Raw genomic sequence first — 24586 nt, forward strand, 5'->3', positions numbered from 1 at the left:
CCAAATATGATGGGAATTCTTCTTTTATCATTTAAATTTTTCTTATGCATAAAAATAAATTTAACTAAAATTTCTCTTAAAAGTAAATAAAAATATCCATTAATTCCATTACACTAAGAATTCCACTTTTTCTCATTTAAATGATTGAATTCCAAATATGATGGGCATTCCTCTTTCATCATTTAAATTTATTCATGCATAAAAATAAATTTAACTAAAATTTCTCTTTAATTTTAAATAAAATATCCATTATTTTAATATTCCAAATTTTCTCTTTCTCCATTGAAATGTATGGATCTCCATTATTATGGGAATTCCTCTTTTATCATAAAAATAAAAACTACCAAAAATTTCTTTCTTTCTCTAATTAACTATTTATACATAAATATTAAAAATTAATTTTCCATGGATATGATGAGAATTATTCATTTAACATAGGATGACTAATCCTAGAATATGGTAGGAAGTCCTCTCTTCACATTATGCATAAAAATGATTTATGTGTTAATTTCTAAAATTTTTGCCATAGCTCCGCTGCTATTACTGATAATTTTCAATAATTTTGAAAAGCATAAGACTTAGTAATACACTTATGATAGATTAACTATCAATAGATCTAAATCCAATTTATGGATCTAAATCATAATTTATGTATTATAAAAGCATTAAAAAGCCATTTCTTTAGCCTCTAGCTTGACTAGCATTGAGTTTGATTTTAGAAGTAAGAATTGCTCCATGAGAAGCATCATTTGAATAGAGAATTGGTCATAGGAATGACCATTCTTTAGGGAGAGAGAGATATACTTAAGAAACATCCTAAATTAAGCATAAAGATAATCTTTTTATGATTAATCATTAGAACTCATTTGCATTGAAAAACCATTCATTTGAATACTTTTCAAGCTTGAGAGGGGTTGAGAAGTGAAAACATTTAGAATATGAGAGAAAAAAACCATAAAGTCACATCTTACCTCTTGTTTTGCTTGATTCTCTATTCTCAGAAGAGGCCCCCAACCAATCAATTGGTTAGTATGTTGAGAGGAAAGCTCCAAGGAAGGCTGAAGAGAGAGAGAAACTCCAATCTCTCTAAATTGTAGAGGATTTTTAGGGGATAATAGAAAATATGCTTATTCTAATGTAATATTGGCATGGTCTAGTTCACAGATGAGAATACAAAAGAATGAGGGTCTATTTATAGGTGAGGGAGGCCACCAATTGAGTTCAACTAAGTTCTAGAATTTTTTAGGTTCAGTTTGGTTGAATTTGGACAAGATTTGGACCAGTTTAGCTCCCATTTTGATCCAAGAGAGAAGAGAGATAAAAATATCTTAATGTTTTTGAATTTAAAACTCATTCACATGTGTGAAATAGGCGTCTCCTTGAAGTATCCCCCCCTCCTTACCAAGGTGTCAAAAATGTATCATTATACCAAAATATCTCAAATTTTTAGTAATATCTCATAGTGTTTAACTAATAAACCTTGTACTCAATCAACTCTTCATCTTATGTGGGCATTTACTCATTTTTGGGCATTTTCTTTTATTCATTGGATTTATCTCATCCCAACACTTGGATTAATCTTATTGGCCCATAAGAACCTCAATTGGACCATAATCCAAAAATTTTAGAAAATCTTGACCCTTAGGCCAAGGTCTTTTAAATCATTTTTAATTGATTCCTAATGCATCTTGGAAAATTTATTTTGATTTTTTGTTTCAGGGAAATATATTTTTGATATTAGGAGAAATTTTTTATCCAAAAATATCTCAATATTGAATTACCACTCTCTAGAATTTTTCATCTCACTAGGCAAAAACAAGGGAAAAAAATATTTTCTTGTATTCAGAAACAAGAAATGATTACATAGGATTGAAGTAAAGCTTATTCATTATTTAGGCTGAGGAGGAATCTTACACTTTTGGATTAAAAAAGAAAACAAATTGTTGTGTGACAACCAATCTCACCAAGCTGTGTCTTTGTCTTTGTTATTGGTTGATAGCCAAGCTTGGATGTGGTCGATCTATTGTGGCTAGGTCCTTGAAGAGAGAGAGAGAGAGAGAGAGAGAGAGAGAGGTTGCCGATTTTAAAACTGATTTTGCTAAGAAATTCTCACCAAAGGAAATATACCATGTTCTCACCTGATGCATACTCTCTTAATTTATCAAAAAGGTCAAGAAACTCAAACAACTACTCAAGTTGTTTGGGATAGTTTACATGTAGGTCATGAATCTCAAGGCCCATAAAGCATCTCACAGACACCAATCTCTTTTGCTCAACTTAGTCATCAAGTAAGAAAAAATATCATAGAGCTTTACAATGTAGCTTTTTAAGCTTGCCAAAATAATTTTGTTTGAAGAATCTAAGTATTTAAATTTGTCATAGTCAAACAAAATATCCTAGGGCTTGCACTGTAGCCTCCTTGTCAAAAAAACAAGTTTAAATATTCTCAATCAAAAGGAGGAGAACATATCTTCTCCTCTCCTTCTAAACCAAAGGTAAAGTCTTCCTTTTAATGCACTTGATGGAATGGTGTTCTTGAACTTGTTAAGACTAAAGACCCACCTCTTGAAGGAAAATCTAGAATTAACTCTAGATACATTTTCTCCCATGAATTTGGGTGATCCTTACATATGTCTTGAGATTTACATGCGACATCCGTCATGCATGCAAGCAAAACTGCTCCATCACAATTTGCCTAATCATGGCCATGCAATTTTAATGTGTGAGTGGGTGAGCGGGTGTGCTGTGGTGCACAAGAAAGGTTGCCTACTGAAGCCATGTTTGTACATGGGTGTCTTAGCACATGCTACAATGCTCACATGTAGATCTTAAACGAGCCTTAGGTTAACGTATCATAGATCTTATGAGCCTTAGGCTAACATATCATATATCATCGTAATTGAGCAGCCTTAAGGCTAACATATCATAGATCTTAAATGGGCCTTAGGCTAAGGTATCCTAGATCATCTTAATGTAAGACTTCAAAAACATTGAACAGCTTGGACATAAACACGCAGTTCACTGTAGGCAAAATAAGCTCCCCCAACAATGGCCGTCGCGTTTAAGGTAGGCGTTTCTACTGTTGTTTTGTTTCTCTGGTGCTAGTGGTGCTTCTGATTTAGAGAATCAAATATATCCGCATTTGATCAGGCTTTTTAATTTTTTTATTTTGGGAAATTTCCTGTTCAGAGGGCCATGGCAGGCCTGACGCCAGAGCGAATCGAGGGTCTAAGGTGGAGGCTCTTCGATGCCAAGGGACAGGTATTACACAGAGAGAGAAATGTGCTAATCATGGGCTAAAATGGCTTAAACCCTTTCTTCATTTTTGGGGCGGATCATTTTAAGTTTAATTGATGGGTTTTAGGACAAAAAAGAGGCACCAAGAGAGATAAATGCAGGTGTTAATCATGGCTTGAGATGGCTTAAGCTTGCTCGATTCTCTTTATTTCTTAATTTCAATTTCAAATTTATTCATCTTGTGCCAAGGTAGAGGTATTACAGAGAGAGAGAAGTGCATGTGCTAATTATAGGTTAAAATGACTTAAACCTTTTTTCAAAAATTTTTTTGGGGACAATTTAGGGATGGGTTTTGTGCCAAAGAAGAGGTCCCAAGAGAGATCAATGCATGTGTTAATCATGGGTTTAGATGGATTTAGCTTGCCCAACTCCCTTTTATTTATTTATTTATTCATTTTAATTTTAACATTTTTCTAAATCACAAATCCCATCACCCCCCCCCCCCCCCAAAACAAAAAAAACCAACATTCTCCTCTTTTCCCTTTTTTGGGTCTCAGGTTCTGGGACGACTTGCGTCACAAATAGCTGTTGTTTTGCAAGGGAAAGATAAGCCCACCTACACACCTTACTTGGAGAAGGGAGACATTTGTGTAGTGCTGAATGCCAAGGATGTTGCTTTTACTGGAAGAAAGCTCACTGATAAGTTCTATCGTTGGCATACAGGGTATGTTTGCAAAAATCCAAATTTTCTGGGCTCTCAAACCAGATCAAAATAGCTACATTTATAGAAATATCCACCTTTTCTTGAAAAATATGTGCTTTAGAAACTTCTAGAATAATGATGTGTAGACAGTCCTCAATGAATGTTTTGAGTTGATGTGTAGATTTATGGCTTTATGGAGTATAATCCCATTCATCAATGAGTTTGAGGTAGACTTAAGTGCATAGAAGTGTCCTCGCAAAGTCAACCATACCGAAGGTTCAAGTGATGTGTGCCAATCTATTTGAGTACTTGTCGGGTAAATTATGTTGGGTTTTAAGTTACCAACTTATGAAAAAGTTATGGCTATTTTTGTACAAACCTTCATTAAGGAATGTTATAAGGTGGCCTATTAGGAGGGGAGCTTCCCATTGAAAAGCATTAAAAAACAATCAATCGGTTACTCTCTCGTAACTCCAGCTCAAAAACTGCACATGTGAGTGTTTGGTGTCAATTTGCCAACAACGTTTTTGGATCTTCAGATAACCCAATCTCTTGCTTTGAAAGATACAACACAATCTTCTCTGATGTGTTTCTGCTGAGCCTTCTGTATATCCTTCGTGATCTGCCATACCATCTGACCCTGGACCCTCCAAGGACCAGAGCTGTTCTGAGGGTGAAACACCCCTTCAGAAGAGCAAAAGGGCATCGTCAACCTACAATAAGCAGGCTAACCAGCCGAGCAATAAACCTTTTGCCCTATTAGAAGGTGCCTGGCCCAGCCAATCTAGGAACATGGGGCTTTTCCATGGTCTCCGTAGGTCCCCCCAAATGCGGAGCATTTGGTCTGACATGTGGAACACATGCATTTCTTCATTTATACCTCCAGCTTGACAGAATCTTTCCTCCTCAGTATGCTATGCATGACGGACTTGATGATTGGAGCGTGCAGATGCGTACGCAGTAAGTAGGGAGATGGTGGAATCCAGATTGCACTTCAGTTGTTAACTGTGGGAATAACGTGAACTTTCCATTCATATATATTTCTTTTGCTATTCTTGATTCTTGTGGGCTTCATTTGATCTTCCTTGAGTCTTCTGGAGAGCTCTTTCTGTTCTTGGGCATCACACCATTTTAGTAGAGAGTAGAAGCTTTCCAGTTCCAGCTTATTACTTTCTTATCTTGTTGGGCCATCTGGCAATCCCAAAATGGTAATGAGTCTGCGTTGGCCCCCAGCAGTAGCGTGCCTGTGATCGTTAGCCAACTGCTCACTGTGCGACTCATATGGGGTCTGTCATTTCTGGCAGTTCTTGATAAGTCTTGGATGTAGGACCTTGACACGGACCATGAGTAAGAGTGTGTGAACAACCTCTTACAGCTGTTCATGTGTGTATGTGATAAGTGATGTCATTGGCCTAGCCATGTGTCATTGCCCCCTGTAATGTGATGTGTCAAAGGTAAGGATTTTAGCTATAAAAGCATGTACTTGATGTACATCAAGGTTATTCGATCAATCAATCAAACTGATCATTGTGTTGTGCAAACCATTGTCCCTCTTCTGTTGAGTTTGTTACATGATACATCTCTCACTCTCTCTCTCTACTACACACACCACCATGGATATCTTCAAGCCTCCATAGCTGTAGGTAACCTTAACCCTAATTTCTCACAATTGGTATCAGAGCCTGTCTCCCTACTTACTGCGTACGCATCTGCACGCTCCAATCTGGCTAGCTCCTCTTTTGCCCATCCATGAGCTGCTGATTGCATGCGCCACCCATAGCAGCTAGAAACGTATGAAACGGGTACGAAAAGTTTCTAAAATTCAGGCCAAAATAAGAAACGCCGTTTTTTAAAAAGGTTTTTTAATATTTTCATATAGAATTTTAGCTTCATTATGTCCCTCCTCAGCAAGCTGTCTAGATGCCTCAAAAGCAGCCCAAGATACCCGATTTAGTGGGAGCTCCCGCATCCCGTGTATAAAAGATATAGTTTGGAACATGGCCTCTACTAACATAGGTGGTACAGCAAACTCCGCTCGAAGGATATCATGTGGTACTGAAGGTTTGCTGCGGATCATCCGTGAGAGCATCAAAATCTGAGGGCGCTCTATCTGTGTCCATGAGGATGTAGCCAAACCTGGTGCCCATACTGTTGCGGCATACATCAATACTGGAGTAACTAGTGTATCAAATAGCCACCCCTTAGTACGGGGCTCCTGGAACTGTGCTTGGTGACACTGGCGTTCCAAAATTGCTAGTGCTGCGTACCCTCGTGTCACTCTGTCTCTGGCTGCCTGTGCCATAGAGAATCTCCCTGATGAGTTGGTAAATGTGACCCCAAGGTATACATTTGAGCCCACCACCTCTACCTGTCCCCGGGCTAGTGTAAGGATAGTCTGGCATCTGACTGCTGCTAATGTATGAAAGACCATAACCTTGGTTTTCCCAAGGTTCACTGTGAGTACTCGCTCCGCACAGAAAGTATCCAAGGCCTGTAGATTCCTTTGTAGCCCTGTCCGAGTATCCGACACAAGAACGATATCATCAGCATATAATAGGATGTGTACAGTCGTACCTGAGATGTCAATCCCAGAGCCTCCTCTGTGTATGATGTAGTCTGCTACCTCGTCGATGTATAAGCCAAAGAGTGTCGGGGAGAGAGGGCAGCCCTGCTTCACACCAATGGTGCTGGCAATCATATCTAATAGTCCCCCTGGGCATCTAACTCGTCCAAACACTTGCTCATATAATCTGTAAACCCCCCCCATCATGTCGGGGGGTATGCCCAGTGTCTGTAAGCGGTGGAAGAGGCGCTCTCTCGGGACTGTGTCGAAGGCTTTGCGGAAGTCCACAAAACAGCAATAGAGTCTTTGTCTCCGTGCTCGAGTTTGGTCAATCAGGCATCTCAGGGTGAAAATGTGATCAATAGTAGAGAAGGCTCGCCGAAAACCGGCCTGACGAGGGGCACGAAGCCCCTCTCTCTCAGCGTGTGTGCTCAATTCTGCCACCACCACAGAGTTTGGCCAAGGTATGACCAATCATGATAGTCCTGTAATTACCGGGGTCCAACATGTCCCCAGCTTTGTGGATTGGTACAATAGTGTGCATCGTCCACTCAGCCGGGAAACCTTCTACCAGAGCCCTGTTAAAGAGGTAAGCAATAAAAGGAGAGAGTGTGTCAGTTGCATAAATGAAATGCTCACCCTGTAAGCCGGTGTGATCCTCAGCTCTCCCATGTTGGAATCTATGTATAGCTCGAGATACCATATCGGTAGTAAAGAAAACCGATGAGGTCGGTGGAGTCTCGGTGGGGCGAGGGATGAGTGGCTGGTTGTGCATAACTCTGCCAGCGTTGAGGATCAGTAATCGGGGTGGGGGGGCGTGGCTCTCCGAGTCGTCGCCAAGCAGTGGCTGCATCTTTGCTTATGAGCATGTGGTAGATGTCCCAGTCTTGAGCCTCCTCATATGTGCGTCGCTTACGGCGTGTAAGAGACCGCATCTGTCTATAGGCCTGTTGCTGTGTTATTTCCCCTTTCGCTATCTGGGCTTGGAGATGTCGATGAAGCTCTCTGCACTCATTATCATACATCTATTCTGGGGCATGTCCCTGGATCTAGGTGGCTTCCCTGTCTGGAGATGGTGTGGAAAGCTGCGGCTAGCTGCTGTGTGCAGTATGTGTGAAAGCTGGGCCGTCAGTACATCGATGGGTGCTGTAGGGTCCATACCAAAGAGGCCATCATGTACTTTTGAATCATAAATGTCTGCAAGCTCCTAGGTAAAGTGGAAGATGGTACGAGATGCCTGAGTGGTCGGGGGTGGCAGATCAAGAGAGCTCCTAAGAGAAAAAGCCAAATAAGTATGGTCCGCACCGATGGGGCATGTAGGGATAGTGAAAGAGTCTATCAGGTCTGTGCTCTCCCGCGAGCCCAATATGTAGTCCACAGTGCTGCTGCCTCCTGATGATGGGAAACATGTGAGTCTTCCCGATTCTGGCCATTGTGACATCCCGTTATAAATAACGAGATGGTGTCTAGCTCCCAGCTCCAGAAGGTGTTGCCCATAACCTATACTGTCTGGCCCACTGTCCTCTGACATCCTCGTGGTCCCTGCATCTACATCGTCTAGTGCCTGTAGGATGAGGGGATCTGTGAAGTCGAATGATTCACACTGTCGATTTTGTGTGCGTGCATTGAAGTCCCCCATCCCCACATGGTCGAATAGTGTAGGATATCTGCGGATAGAGTGGCGTATGGAGACTCACTAGGAAGGGCCCCTCTCTCCTCTCCTCCTCCAATCTGGTCCTCCATGTGACCTGTGTTGAATCTCGACCCCTTCGGCGGGAAGTAGCATATTGCCAAGTAAACTGTTCTCACCTCTGAGAGCTGTAGGCTAATCCACATGTAGCGTGCCTCTGGGTCTCTCGACACCACCTTGATACGCTGGTGTAGTGCTCGTCTGAATAGTATAGCGATCCCACCTGAGCCTCTGGAAGTGCCCTGTCGCATCCCATGTCTATACACTGATTCCCACTGGTACCCTGCTACCCGTGGTAGGCCTCTCTCTGGTCTTTCATGTGTCTCTGTCAGAAACATGATGTCCCGGTTCTCCATAACCTCCTCTAGTCTGCCTGGATGTGTCCATAGAGCCCCATTGCAGTTCCAAACTGTTGCATATATCTCCTTGTGCTTCTTGATAATTTCCTGTGTCCCATAGGCCATATGGCGCTATGCCACCATCTTGCCCTCTATGTATACATGGCCGTCTCTGTAATGTGCCTTTTTCCCTTCAGCACGTGCTGCTTTAATTTGTGGCATGCATGATTTCCTATGTTGTCTCTGCATCCAAGTTAGGTCATCATCAAAGTAGATGGGGTCCCCTGGTAGGTTTCTCAGAATAACTCTCTGTCTCATGAAGGTTTGCCTGCTCACTTCGTCTGCGAACTGTAGCACTAGGGCTTTACTTTGGGTTGGGTTGTCCTCCATATCTTGGTGAATGGAGAGAGAGAGAGAGATATTAAGCGTCTACTAAAGACCCAATGGGCCTATGAGACCAAAGTGATACAATAATGTCCATGGCATATCTCATCATGGAATGGAAAATAAAACAGAATGAAAACATAAATATAGCTATCTCACTGGGGTGATACAAAACTGTCCATGGAAACTCGTCATGGAATACTAAGAACATAAAAACATGGGAGCAACATCAGCTCCGAGTAGATGGTATACCACTCTCCAAAATGTCAAGCATGGGGTTGACGAGTATATATATATATATATATAGAGAGAGAGAGAGAGAGAGAGAGAGAGAGAGAGAGATGATGAAATGAAATGATATATTAACGTCTTCAAAAGGCCAAAATGACCTATGAGACCAAAAAGGTTACAACAATTGGTGGATCTGATACAATGTCTGTGTAAGGAAAGCTAAAAACAACTAAACAACTAACTGAAACTGAAACAACTATGAGGAAAAGTACGGTACTGGGAGCTCCTAATGGATAACATCTGGGAAGAAAACTCCAGCAACAAAGGTAAGCATCATACACCTCACTATCCAAAGATGTCTCATCGGTCGATGGCGGATATCCTCAATGTCCTCCATGGTGAGTACTGTGACTGGACGTCTCCCATGCCGTGCTAGTATGGTCGTGATCCTCTGTTGTAGTCTCCGCCGGTGTCGAGATGGGCCTCTCATCTTGGGGCGCCTGGACCGCCCCAGCTCTATAGCCCGATCAATCAGTGTACCTCTGGTGCGGCTGTACTCTGGGGCTAGCTGCAATGCCTGCTGACCTGACTGCTCAATCTCTGGTCGAAAGAAGTCTGTAATCTGCCTCTGTAGGTGTCTCTCCCTCTCTGATCCCCTCCCTCTCAGGAGACCCTCTCTATGTCTACGCAGCTCCAGCAAGTACAATCCGAGGCATCTCTGATCCTGGTATCTCATGACTCTAGAAAGTGGTCCAAAGCCCTCTCTGAACAGGCAGTGAAAACGACCTCGTATCTCATAATATACTGGACAGTGACATATGTAATGTAACTCTGTCTCTGGCTCCATCTGGCATAGCTGACAAATCCTGGCCTCAGCTGGTACTCCTCTGAATCTGCCAGTCTCAATCTCTAGCTGGTGTGAGGATGTGCGCATCTGACCAATAGCACACCGTACCCCATGAGAAAGATGAGTATCCATGTAGCTGGGTCTAATCACAAACCCATCCTCCGTGAGCTGGAGAAGATGATCTCTATAGAAAGCCATCTTCGTACCAAGCTCGTGTGTCGGCTGTATCCATGTCCTCCTAGTGTCCAGCTGAGTCAAGTCCTGCCTGATAAGTCTGGTAATCTCTGCCCGTGTGAGAGAGAGGGAGGGTGCATCCAGGGAGTACTGAAATGGAGGTAGCCTGTCCATACTAAAGCCATGCAGTTGGAACCAAGCTGTCATTTGTGCATACCAACATGATCCGTCTCCCTGTAGACTGATCGAGTGAGTGCCTCTACTACCAATGGGGGGGCAGCCATCTCTGCACGGATAATATCATGTGGTACGGAGGCCTTGGCCCTAATCATCCGGGAAATCATAGAAACCAAGGACCTCTCCATACGTCTCCATCCATCAGTGCTACCAGCTCGGCTGTGGTGGTGATCCACTGAGGGTCCCCATATCTCCACTTCATACAGCATGGCTGAAGTGACTAAAGTGTCAAAGAGCCAGAGCTTTGTTCGAGGTTCCTGAAACTGAACCTGCGAACACATCCTCTTTAGTCTCCCCAATGCTGCATAAGCTTTGGTCAATCTGGTCTCTGCTGCTCTCCTCAAGGAAAATAGTGGGCCACTAAAAACCACACCAAGGTAAGTATATGCATCTGTATACTCCACTGTCTCCTGACCATATGTAAAGGTGGGCATTGACCTCCTAACCCACTGTGCTGTGGTGTTAAACACCATCACCTTGGTTTTACCAAGGTTAACAGACAATCCACTGTCCTCTGCAAACATGTGCAATGCATCCAAATGACGCTGCATCCCCTCTGGAGAATCTGAGATCAGCACAATATCATCAGCATACAATAACAGCGGAATCCATGTCCCTGCTAGTTGTGCTCCTCTGTCACCCTCCCGCTCTACATAGTCCGAAACCTCATCCACATACATCCCAAATAAGGTGGGGGAAAGGGGGCAGCCCTGTTTCACCCCAATAGTGGAGTGAACCATCTCAGATATACCCTTGGTAGTACGTACCTGCCCCACAACTGTCCTGTATAAAGCCATGATTCCCCAAATCAGCTCTGTGGGCACTCCCATCTCCTGTAGTCTGCGCATCAGTGGCTCTCGGTACTGTGTCAAAAGCTTTGCGGAAATCCACAAAGCAACAATAAATCCTCCTGCCATATAATCTGCCCTCCTCAATAATAGCTCTGAGTGTCAAGATATGGTCAAGAGTGGAGAAACCTCTCCTGAACTCTGCCTGCCCTGATGCACGTATGCCCTTTCTCTCTGCCCATCTACTCAACTCCTGCTCAAGAATAGATGCATATAATCTAGCCAATGTGTGACCAATCATGATGGTACGATAATTCCCAGGAAGCATGGGATCCCCTGACTTGAAGATAGGCACAATCGTGGACATATTCCAAGTCTCAGGAAAACCCTCACACATGGCTCGGTTAAAGATCATAGCAATAAGCTCTGCAAGCATATCTCTGGCATGAATAAAGTGCTCTGCTACCAAACCATCATGATCATATGCTCTCCCAGTCCTCATCCTGTCAATAGCTTTCCTTACCATCTCAGCAGTAAAGAAAGCACATGTCTCTGGGCATGGCTCCGATGGGTCTGGCAGGGGCGGCTGTCCTGGTGCTGTGTACAGGGATGCTGCATACTCACCCCAAATCTCTGTGGAGGTAATGGCTGGTGATGGTGAATGCTCATGGAATAGTCTCCATGCCTCGCCTGAGTCCTGACTCATAAATAACTGGTACAAATCCCTCTCTAACTGAGCAAGATACACAGGGAGGAGGCTCTGGGGTTGAGCTATCAGGTATTATTGTCCATGTTATGCTTTATGTTGATGACATCGTCTTGGTATCCGATACGCAAGTTGGGCTTCAAAGACACCTTGTGGCTCTTGATGACTTCTGCGCACAGCAAGGGCTCACAGTGAACCTTGGGAAAACCAAGGTTATGATCTTCCACACTTCACCCCCCCGCAGTCAGGAGCCACACTACTCTCACATTAGCAGGAGGGCGGGTCGAGGTGGTGAGCTCTTATGTTTACCTTGGCATCACATTTACTAGCTCAGCTCGCTTCTCCATGGCTCAAGCAATCCGAGACAGAGTGACCCAGGGGTATGCAGCTCTTGCTGGCCTTGAGCGTCAGTGTCATCAGGCACATTTTCAGGAACCCCGCACGAAGGGGTGGCTCTTTGATACATTAGTGACACCAGCCTTGATGTATACAACAGCGGTTTGGGCACCAGGGCTTGCAGCCTCCACATGGGTACAGCTGGAGAGACCACAGATCTTGATGCTCTCGAGGATGATACGCAACAAACCATCCGTCCCGCACGACATTGTTCGAGCTGAGTTTGCTGCACCACCTATGGCAGTGGAGGCATTGTTCCAGACGATCTCCTTTATATACAGGATGAGGGAGATGCCCACGGAGAGATTATCCCGCCGAGCTTTTGAGGCATCCAGACAGCTGGCCGAGGCTGGACACACTGGATCTTGGTATGCACAGATGCTACAGTGGTTCTCACATCATGGGATAGACATTGAGCGGTTGCCACCTTTTCAGTATGATCAATCTGCTCCACGGGGTTACCTCTCTCTCAATGAGAGGAACAGAGTGATGAGATGGGACATATGGCAGCACTACATACGGGAGACATGGACAGCACCAGAGAGCCCACTACCACCGAAGATGCTGTATTACAGAGACCACTTTATGAGCATCTCAGGGGATGGGTTTATACATCGACCGCGGTACATGGATGTATACATGCCACACAGCTCTCACGTTGCTATTGGACAGCTACGAGTCTCATCACATCAGCTAGAGATAGAGGCTGGGAGAGCGGCACGGGTTCCCAGAGCTGAGCAGATATGCAGATTGTGCCGCGAGGAGGTGGAGACTGAGGATCACTTTGTATGTAGATGTAGAGCCCACCAGGGGGTCAGAGATAGATATGCAGGATTGTTTGAGGAGCACTCTTCACTACATCAGTTGATGGAGGCCTCAGACCAGCGACAGCTTGGCAGACTACTACTAGAGCTTCATAGTTCTCGAGAGAGACTCCTCCAGACACCCGCTCCCACTAGGGGTGGGAGACAGTCCCAGCTCACAGATTTCTTCCAAAGAGCTATGCCAGTGCCAACTGATGTACCACGTGGGGTGACCGCACAGAGAGCAGAGGAATTGAGAGCCAGGAGGAGACCTAGACAGACTGGACATAGAGCACCCCGACTCCGTCACCGAGAGATAGCAGCTATCCGAATGAGACACCAGATGGAGACACAGGAGAGGCTAGCTCGCTTTCATTCAGACTCAGGGTACATGTTCATGCCATTCACAGCCTCAGCATCGGCGATGTATGATATCTTATATCCCTCTTATGGCACTGGATGGAGTTAGACATAGATCTGCATAGCATGCTTGTACTACCCCTTCAGCATATAGAGATGCATCTTGCCTTAGCACTCCATCCACATCCCCACCCCCCTTATATTGTTTGTATATGGGCTCCACCGATCCATGATGATTCACAGTTGTATCCAGACACATGCACACTTTTTCTTTTGTTTCTTTTCTTCCAATGACCGGAAGAACACAGTTGTATTATTTTTTCTCATAGGCCGACTTTGGCCTCTCGTAGACGTTAATCTCTCTCTCTCTCTCTCTCTCTCTCTCTTAGTTTCTCTATCTTACAGCACCCCATGAGAGAGATACTGAGATAAGCAGATTACACCAGTCTTATGCTAGTTGTAGATATTATACACTTTTGTTGTACCTCAGTAGGAGTATTTTCCTTTCATAGCTGTTTAGGACTGTTTTAGGACTTTTTTTAGTCCTTTTTGTCTTACTGTTGATGAGACACCATCAACTGTGTACTATGTTTTGGTCTCATAGGCCACTTTGGCCTTTCGCAGACGTAAGGGCATGGTCCTCAAGGCCATTCGTAGACTGCGCAATGGGCGAGCCCAAGATCATGAGGGAGTCACTGCCGAGTACATCTCGCATGCCCATGATACCCTAGCGTCCCTACTAGCCTACATGTTCAATAGAGCCCTTTGTGAAGGATTTCCACCCTCTTGGTTAATCAACACCATCACCCCCATCCTCAAAGCTGGAGATCCACTTGATCCTAATAACTATAGGACGATCATGATTGGCCACACATTGGCCAAACTCTATGGATCAGTGCTAGAGGCGGAGCTCAGTTCATTTGCAGAGAGCCAGGGATGCAAAGCCTCAGGACAGGCTGGCTTTTGGAGGCGCTACTCTACCCTTGACCACATCTTCACCCTCCGTGCCATCATCGAGGAGGGTAAAGCACGACACCAGAGGATTTACTGTTGCTTTGTGGATTTCCGCAAAGCTTTTGATACTGTACCCCGAGCCCGCCTCTTACACCATCTATAGGAGATTGGAGTCCCATCTGACATGGTTTGGAGCATCATTGCCCTCTATGAGTCCGTCACCGGACGAATGAGAGCCCCACGAGGTACATCACAGGAGATTTCCAGCACCATTGGGGTGAAACAGGGCTGCCCTCTATCACCCACTCTTTTCGGCCTCTACATTGATGAGATCTCGAGCTTCATTGATGGATTAGGCGGGGTTGGTCCCACACTGGCAGGCATATTGATCCCCATACTACTTTATGCAGATGACATCGTCCTCCTCTCACACTCAGCCAAAGGGCTTCATAGACAGTTGGATGCTTTACATGACTTTTGCACTCAACGGGACCTCTCTGTTAACCTTGGTAAAACCAAGGTAATAGTCTTCAATACCTCTCACCCCGTCGCATCCAGATTGAGCTTCACACATAGAGGGGATCCTGTGGAGATTGTCTCATCCTATGTCTACCTTGGTGTCACTTTCAGTGGCCCACGCTTTACCATGCTTCCCGCAGCACATGCTAGAGTGACACGGGGATATGCATCCTTGAGTTTACTTGAGCGGCAGTGCTTCCAGGCACATTTCCAGGAGCCCAGGACGAAGGGCTAGCTTTTTGACACCCTCGTCACACCAGCCTTGGATGGAGCAGCTTTCTGAGGGCCAGATTTATCCGATGAGGATTGGCAGCGAGTTGAGAGGCCCCAAGTCATGATGTTCTCCCATATGATCCGCAGCAAACCATCAGTCCCACACCAGATTATCCAGGCAAAATTTGCTGCAACCCCGATGGTAGTGGAGGCACTCTTCCAGATAGTCACGTACCTTCATCGCATCAGTCACATGGATCCCCGCAGGTACCCGAGGCTTGCCCTGGAGTCCTCCAGACAGCTAGCACTCGAGGGACACTCTGGCGTATGGTATGCACTAGTTTCTCAGTATATGGGTGTCATGTGCATCCGTTCATCCCAATGCTCATAGACATGTATATTCTCATTAGCAAATATATGGGCAGATTCAGGGGCAGATTTTTGGGCAGATTTTGCAGCCCTACAAGCTCCCGGAAGTACCCAAGACATAGCCTAATGGTTGGGACACCTTTTGGGCATAGTTTTGACACAAAATATGACTTTTTGGACAATGTTTTGAGGGAAAAATAGGCAAAACCGACTTGATTACGAATTCAATCCTTTTTCGTATAAATAGGATCATTAGGCATTCATTAGAATCATCATTCAAAGATCAAGAGGATCCATTTGTCAGAGTCTGCAAGGCAGCAAGGACACAATGGTGGATCAGCAGGAGCTTCTCTTGTTCGATTGCAAGTAGAGGGTTGCAAGGATCTTTGGTATGCATCATGAAGCTGTGAATCAGCAAGATCATTGTATATATAGCATGTTTTGGCAATATACAGTAGATTAGGTCTATCTCTACTTCTCTTTTGTGTCTTTGCTAAACATAGGATTAGCGTTATCTTCTTTGCTTAGCGTTAATCATGAACATGCCTCCGCAACGCATGTTACATTGGTATCAAAGCTTAGGTCATCCTAGGACAGCCCTAAGCTTATGTTTGGTGCATGCTGAATTAGGGTTTTTGAAATTAGGGTTTGCGTTTTAGGGTTTACGAGCAAGATTAGGGTTTGCGTTTTTGCGTTAAATCTGTGTTTTTGCATCAGCTTTTTGCTCATTTTCAGCATAGTATAGTGCTAGAAAGTCTAGTTTTTAGCCTAGCATGATCCTAGGGAGTTTAGAAAGCATGTAGAACTCTAGATTTAGGGTTTTTGGGCTGATTACAACAAGAAAAAACAACAAAATAATATCATGAGTTCAGAGGCAATGGACGATGACTTTCTCAAGACGTCGCAAAGTCATCGGGGACGAGAAGATGAAGAACGATACAAAAGGGAACAAGAACGCTATGCTGAGTATGAACAAATCATCGTTGGGGCCAGGTTTAGGTAACAACTCATAGAAGAGCTTCAAGAAGAGGCGCGTCAAGGCCAACTTCTATATGAGCAAAGATGGACACAGCTCAAGGAGACATGGGCACAATTCATGGCAGCATTGTCACGTGCACACCATTCAGGTGTACAGTGACATGGCATCATTGTAGCATCATAAACATCATCAGGAGTTATCAGGCATTTTACAGGCATTTATGCAATTTTTAGGCTCATTTATGGGGCAGCCGACCAGCAATCGTGGACATTTGCATCTGGCTGACAGCAGTTATGCTGGCCAACCAGCAGCATTCCTACCTATATAAGCAAGCGCCTCATCATTCCAGCATTCAGCCAAGTGTCCCTCAGCGTTTCTACTCCAGAAGGGCTGAGAACAGCAGCGCATCCATCATCATCAGCATTCAGTCCATCAACGCATCCAGATCAGCCAACGCATCTGTCTCCTCAGCGTTTTCCTTCCCAGGTAACAGGAGAGCATCTGCGTTTTCAGCATCACATCAGCATTGCATCAGTCCCAAAGCCATCCCTTCAGCGTTTCCTTCCCATGAGACAAGGGAAAGACAGTGGGACAGCAGTTCATTTAGCATATCAGTATATTCAGCATCATAGATCTATTCAGATCTCATTGTAACCGCATTCATCATCTAATATAGCTGCATTGCATTGCATTGACACATATTTGTCTATCTCTTAAACATCATTAAGGGCAGTTTAGTTAGACTAAGGTTGTGTTTACGACGGTCAAAGACCTCACATGTCACATTGGTATCAGAGCGTTACAGGGTAACCAGCCTTAGATCATTTTCATTACAGCAGTCATTCAGTCAGACATCATGTTAATCGCTTCCGCACAGTTAAACCCAGTTCTCAAAATCTTGCAGGCCACCCTTAAGGATTTTCCCTTAGGTATGCATTAGTAACCCATCCATCTGCATTCTTGCACAGCATATAGGGTTGCACATGGCTTGCATAGTAGTCATCTTAGCAGTCATCTTAGCAGTCAGTCTTGCATCTGCAAGGCATACATGTTTGCCCATGAACTCTCTGGGAAAGAATGACATCCATCATCAAAGGAGGACATAAGTTTTGGGCTTCAACTGGCAGCAGAGCAGAGGGTTTCTCTTCCACAGAAGAACACGGAAGTTTGCTCCAATATCGCCTCAGGAGGTTCAGAGCTTCAGGAACGACGGAGATGGTAGGTGAAAGGTTTCCACAGGCAGGTCAGGGGTGACTTAGGTATTTCCAAGCAGTTTTAGCAACATTTGCCATTGAGTTCCCGCAGTACATAGAGTCTTGGCTCAAAGGATTTCACTCCTGCAGACGACCTCAGGCCCGGCAGCAGAAGACAGAAGGGGTAGTGGTTCGGAGGAGAAGGAACCCCAGAGGAGTCGAAGGTTGCCAGGTATACCACCCAGCAACAGTTTAGCAACGGGGAATGTCACGTGCACACCTCTCAGGTGTACAGTGACATGGCATCATTGTAGCTGTCAAAAATATGAAAGCAAGAGCAAAACTAGAAATGAAACAAAAACAAATGAAAGACAAAGAGTTACCTTGAAATGAGTGTAGACAAGACACAAGATTGATGCTTTCATTGATGTGACACCCACAATATATAGGTGAGAAGTACAAGATTGAGCAGACTGACTTATGGGATAAATGTAGAGGTGCCACATGGCACTAGACTCGAGACATAAAGACTCAACTGAAACTAGACTAGAGAAATAGTACACCTAGTGTGCACTTATTTCCAACACCCTCCTTAAGTGGACACTAGGAGGAAGACAAAAGGACAAGACTAGAAGACAGACATAAAGACTGATAGACTGAGAGACAAGACATGAGAGACAAAAGATCCTGAGACACCCCTCCTCAAGTGATATCCTCATATGGGTCCACAAGGATAGGGACAAGATGGATCTAAAACAAGACACAGTCAGATTGATAGACAGATAGATAGACAACAGATAGACAGACAGACAAGACTAGATAGACAGAAGACTGACTGTAGACAAACAGATGGACCTTGAAGACATCCCCTCCTCAAGGGCAATCTCTGCCTCTTGGTAGAGACAAGAGAGAGGTCAAAAAGCATAATGAGTAAGACACTAGAACCCCTTGACCTACATCATCGGTGGTCAAAGTGGTAGACAAGAAAGGTGAAGTAATCAGAAAGCCCATTCCTCATCATGTGAGGAATGAACAGCAAGATCTGCTGATGTAGATGCTGCAGCAACATGGGCTGAGGTAGATGCAGGGGCTGATGTAGAGGTTTTAGAGTAGCAGTCCTTCTCCCGGTGATTATCACGGCCACAAATTGTGCATGGATGAGCCTTGAAGCAATCCTTCTCCATATGATTAGTTTTCCCACAATGGGTGCAAGGCTTTCTTACCTTAGAACCTCCTTTCTTTGCTAAAAAAGCAGTGTCAGTTACCTTTTGTTGTTTTGTTCTTTCCTCTTCTTGGAGAGCATTGATGATACCTTCAAGAGTAGGATTATTGTGATACTTGAAGGTAGTGACAAGAGTAGCATAGGTTTCAGGTAAGCTTTTGAGAAGCACAGCAATAGCAATATCTTCGAAGATGGGGGACTTCACTGAAGCAAGCTGAACCATAAGACTGCGAAAATAATTGACATGAGAGGCTATAGTAGCTCCCTCCTGCATATATAGATCAAAGAATGAGATCATAAGTGCAATCTTAGAGTTTTTAGAACGAGGTCCAAAAAGGGTATCCAAAGTGATCCATGCTCGAGAAGCAGACTGTATGTCGGAGATGTGATGAATGTAATCATCGCCAAGACCGAGCAGGATGATAGCATAGGCTTTGTCATTCTTGGCAGTGGGAGCATAAGTGATAACTTGCTCAATGTCTGAATCTTCGGGAGCAGCATGGTGAACAACGTCCCAAAGACCTTCTTTCATAAGATGGCACTTGATTTTGATTTGCCAAGTATGAAAGTTGGAGCCATTGAATTTGTCGATAGACATGAGAGAATGAGTAGAAGAGGCCATGTGGGAAGGTCTTACCTCTTGCTAAAATGCAAGGGCAGTGTCTATTCCCTTACAAGATTGCAGAAATGAATGAAAAAGAGATCCAAACTGTTTTTAGAAACCGGCTCTCTCACCACTTGTCAAGGCCATAGCATGTGACAGCCCATCGAAGCACGAGGAACTAGCAGTTTGCAGATATGAGGAAAGGACTGACGAGCAAACTGAAGGAGACAATGTAGCATGTACCTTGTAGATTCTTCAAGAGGAAGCGATGGCAGAACTGAACTGCCTTTAGATGATGCGTAGCCTGTAGATGAAGAAACACCGCCTCCAGCAGATAGACGTAGGCTGCTGCAGAGGTGTAATACAGCTCCTGTGAATAAGCAGTACAAGTGCTGCTCATCCAGAGAGGGAGGCCGACAGTAGCTGCAGGTATGGAGTGATGCGCAGCCTGTAGAGGGTGAAGCGCAGGCAGTAGCAACTGTAAACAGGCCAACGCAGGCAGCAAAAACTGGCGCAAAACATGGCGGGCAGATTCCTGAGTGGAATGGCGGGCAGATTCCTGAGTGGAATGGCGCAGATCTGGGGCAGGAAATAGGCGGCCAGAACTTGAGCACGATGGAGAGGATAACGAGCGACGAGGCAAGGTAGAAGAGAATCAAGGCAGCATCAAGCTGGAAATGAACTAGGAAAGGCTGGCTCTAATACCATGTAAAAAATATGAAAGCAAGAGCAAAACTAGAAATGAAACAAAAACAAATGAAAGACAAAGAGTTACCTTGAGATGACTGTAGACAAGACACAAGATTGATGCTTTCATTGATGTGACACCCACAATATATAGGTGAGAAGTACAAGATTGAGTAGACTGACTTATGGGATAAATGTAGAGGTGCCACATGGCACTAGACTCAAGACATAAAGACTCAACTGAAACTAGACTAGAGAAATAGTACACCTAGTGTGCACTTATTTCCAACAGTAGCATCATAAACATCATCAGGAGTTATCAAGCATTTTACAGGCATTTATGCAATTTTTAGGCTCATTTATGGGGCAGCCGACCAGCAGTCGTGGACATTTGCATCTGGCCAACCAGCAGCATTTCTACCTATACAAGCAGGCGCCTCATCATTCCAGCATTCAGCCAAGTGTCCCTCAGCGTTTCTACTCCAGAAGGGCTGAGAACAGCAGCGCATCCATCATCATCAGCATTCAGTCCATCAACGCATCCAGATCAGCCAACGCATCTGTCTCCTCAGTGTTTTCCTTCCCAGGTAACAAGAGAGCATCTGCGTTTTCAGGACAAGAACGGAATCGAAGCAAAGGTGTATGGATTACCCCAGTGCTCCAAGCTTAGCAAGAGGGGATGTCATGTGCATCCGTTCATCCCAATGCTCATAGACATGTATATTCTCATTAACAAATATATGGGCAGATTCAGGGGCAGATTTAGAGCAGATTTTGCAGCCCTACAAGCTCCCGGAAGTGCCCAAGACATAGCCCAATGGTTGGGACACCTTTTGGGCATAGTTTCGACACAAAATATGACTTTTTGGACAATGTTTTATGGGAAAAATAGCCAAAACCGACTTGATTACGAATTCATTCCTTTTTCCTATAAATAGGATCATTAGGTATTCATTAGAATCATCATTCAAAGATCAAGAGGATCCATTTGTCAGAATCTGCAAGGCAGCAAGGACACAGTGGTGGATCAACAAGAGCTTCTCTTGTTCGATTGCAAGTAGAGGGTTGCAAGGATCTTTGGTATGCATCATGAAGCTGTGAATCAACAAGATCATTGTATACATAGCATGTTTTGGCAATATACAGTAGATTAGATCTATCTCTCCTTCTCTTTTGTGCCTTTGCTAAACATAGGATTAGCGTTATCTTCTTTGCTTAGCGTTAATCATGAGCACGCTTCCACAACGCTTGTTACAATGGGCTCTGCATGGACCACCTACCCCCCCTTCAGTATAGTTTGGACTCCCCTTAATGTAACACACGGAAGCTCTGGGAGTCTTCTTTCAGCCCTAAACACTACTGGAAACCATCTGATGCAAAACGCAGATATGGAGAGAGAGTAGAGAGAGAGATGTGCTGGAAATTCAGTATATTACTATAGTACAAAAAGGTACTCTTCTACAGCCCTAGGCTGTCTTCATAAAAGGGTGATAAACACCAAAATCCTGGTCCCTACTTGGACCCCTAAAGACCCAATCCCTAGAGGATTGAATGACTCTACACAATGAGCTCCTACGCCTTTTATAGGCCTTTGGACACCTAGACTACAGCAGTCAGTTAGCCGCCAGACCCCTTTTCTCCATAAATACTCGTCGGCCACTAGAAACTCTGAAGCGCTGAAGCTGATATAGCCAACTCCCACTGTGATGTACCCAACAGCACCTGTGTGCAGCCGACAGAGCCTTCCTTCTCTTCCATGCCTTGCTCCAAGTCCAACACTGGCCCATCTGCACTCTATGCTCCAAATCCCTAGCTCTAATGGTCTTTTTCTGGTTACCTCTGCTGGAGAATCTCTGAGAATGTCCATGGCATATTCATGCACATGACATTTTCCGACTGTCTCACGAGGATACCAACCGGGTTATCCGGTCAGATCTTCTTAGCCTCTACACACATTGCACATGGATCACACCCCTGGAGCTCCCCACGAAGATGCACTTTTACAGAGACCACTTCCTCACACTCACTAAGGATGGATTCATCCAACAGCCGGGCTACTTGAGTGTTCACATGTCCCATGCCATGTGGATTGCGATTGGCCAGATACGGGTTTCTACCCACCGCCTCAGAGTGGAGACAGATAGAGCTGAGCGCATCTTCAGAGCCGGGAAGCTCGTACGGACACCCAGAGAGGAGAGGATCTGCCGACTATGCCACACAGAGGTTGAGACGGAGGAGCATTACATATGCTGCTGCCCAGTATACTATGAGATCTGTGGGAGGTTTCATTGTCTATTTCGTGAGGGATTCAATCCACTCTCCAGGATCATTGACTTCCAGGACCAGCATTGCTTGTGCCTCTTCCTGCTTGAGCTCCGTAGACACAGAGACACCTTCTTATGACACAGGCCCCAGCCACCCCACCCCCTCCCTCGGCAGCCAACCATCACCAATTTTTTCCGGACCCGGGAGGTGGAGGACATCGACATAGTGGATCTTGTGGACCCTCCACGCGCTGCTCTGGACTTACCTCGCCCGAGAGCAGTTACCTCGGGCCGAGCCTCTGCGCTCCAGCGTGCCTGACGCCCTCACCCCCCCCCCCCCGGGTCGGCCATGATCACCTCATCAACTCCAGATCCAGGACATGCTCCACCGCCATCGAGCTACCTTTCCACGTGACATAGCTGAGGGAGACCTCTCACCCATAATCATCAACCCCATGCTTGACATTTTGGAGAGTGGTATACCATCTACTCGGTGCTGATGTTGCTCCCATGTTTTTATGTTCTTAGTATTCCATGATGAGTTTCCATGCACAGTTTTGTATCACCCCAGTGAGATAGCTATATTTATGTTTTCATTCTGTTTTATTTTCCATTCCATGATGAGATATGCCATGGACATTATTGTACCACTTTGGTCTCATAGGCCCATTGGGTCTTTAGTAGACGCTTAATCTCTCTCTCTCTCTCTCTCTCTCTCTCTCAGGGAAGAACACCAAATCATTCAAACCACCATTGAGGAGGAGAAGATGAGGCATGCTCGCCGCCTCAACATTCGAGTCACAGGTATAGCCGAGACACCCGACTCCACTCTCGAGAAAGATGGACAGCTTCTATGCATGAAGCTCAGCTGCAGGGAAGAAGACCCTCTCCCCTTCACCAAAGCATGGAGACCCGGGAAAGACTCAACACACAAGCCAGCCCTCATCCTACAGTTTGCAGGAGAGACGAAGAGGGTCACCTTCATGAGGAAGAGGGTCATACTACGAGGTTTAGAGGGAGCTCCTATTTTCTTGGATGATGATCTCACGAGGATGCAGCTTGAGCATAGGAGAGCTTGCATGCCACGAGTCTTACACGTGAGGAGAGAAGGCAAGAAGGCCTTCTATCGAGATGGTCGGGTCATCATTGATGGCCGGCCCATGGATTAGCGGTTTGGGGCCTATGGGACACAGACCAGGCCACTGATAGAGATACACATGGCAGTATGGAACTGTAATGGTTCACTATGGGTGCAGCCTGGACAATTGGAGCATGTTATGGTGGGGAGAGACATCATACTTCTGACAGAGACACATCAGAGCCCAGAGAGATGGCTACCTCAAGTAGAGAGATTCCAATGGGAGTCAGCATACAGGAGGACCACACGCCAGGGTACCTCGAGAGGTTCGGGGGGAGTAGCAGTTCTATTCAAACGGGAGCTACAGGGGAGACTGAGAGTGGTAGCACAGGATCCAGAGGCCAGATACATGTGGATCAGCTTCCAGCTCTCACAGGACATGGTTATATACATAGCCCTATGTTACTTTCCTCCATCAGGATCCTCCTATGTCATTACAGAGGACATGCCACAAGAGGAGGAGACAAGAGCCTCGCCATACACTTGTCTGTCAGAGGAGATTATGCATTATTCTACACTAGGGGAAGTATTTCTTACGAGCGACTTCAATGCCCACACATAGAGCAGCCAGTGTGAGGTGTATGACTATGATGACATGGAGATCCTCCACCCTGTGGATCCAGAGGAGATAGGGGCTAGTCGGGCATCAGAGGACATTGGACCAAAAAAAGGACATTAGGGAGACCACTTACTAGAGTTGGGAGCCAGGCATCGTCTCGTTATTTATAACGGGATGCTACAGTGACCGGGATCAGGAGGGCTGACATGCTTCCCACATGGGGGTCATACACGGACCGGAGGCACGGTACAGTCTTTGGAGGCATCACAGCTTGTCACCTCATTCTCCATTGCACCTCGTCCTATTGGGGCAGATCATACATACTTGGCATTTTCACTAGCCGGATCACCAGTATCACCAGCCCCCCACATACCTACGCCACACACTACCATCTACTTCACACATGACATGGCAGACATACACTGGCA

At 45.1% G+C, this 24586-nt stretch overlaps 1 protein-coding gene across 1 annotated transcript in view; it reads left to right on the top strand.

The window, feature by feature from the left end:
• The first annotated feature begins 2910 nt into the window (after nt 1–2910).
• LOC147606759 (Ribosomal protein L13 family protein) overlaps nt 2911–24586 on the top strand; it is a 96873-nt gene continuing 75197 nt past the window's right edge. Inside the window, exons 1-3 of the mRNA XM_086791995.1 lie at nt 2911–3066; nt 3190–3261; nt 3795–3961. Coding sequence (XP_086648121.1) covers nt 3049–3066; nt 3190–3261; nt 3795–3961 — 257 coding nt within the window. The 5' untranslated portion in view covers nt 2911–3048. The remainder of the gene's footprint in view (nt 3067–3189; nt 3262–3794; nt 3962–24586) is intronic.

Source organism: Cibotium barometz, chromosome 57 (genome assembly GCF_041138505.1).
Source record: "Cibotium barometz isolate CiBa-2024 chromosome 57, ASM4113850v1, whole genome shotgun sequence".
Classification (NCBI taxonomy): Eukaryota; Viridiplantae; Streptophyta; class Polypodiopsida; order Cyatheales; family Cibotiaceae; genus Cibotium; species Cibotium barometz.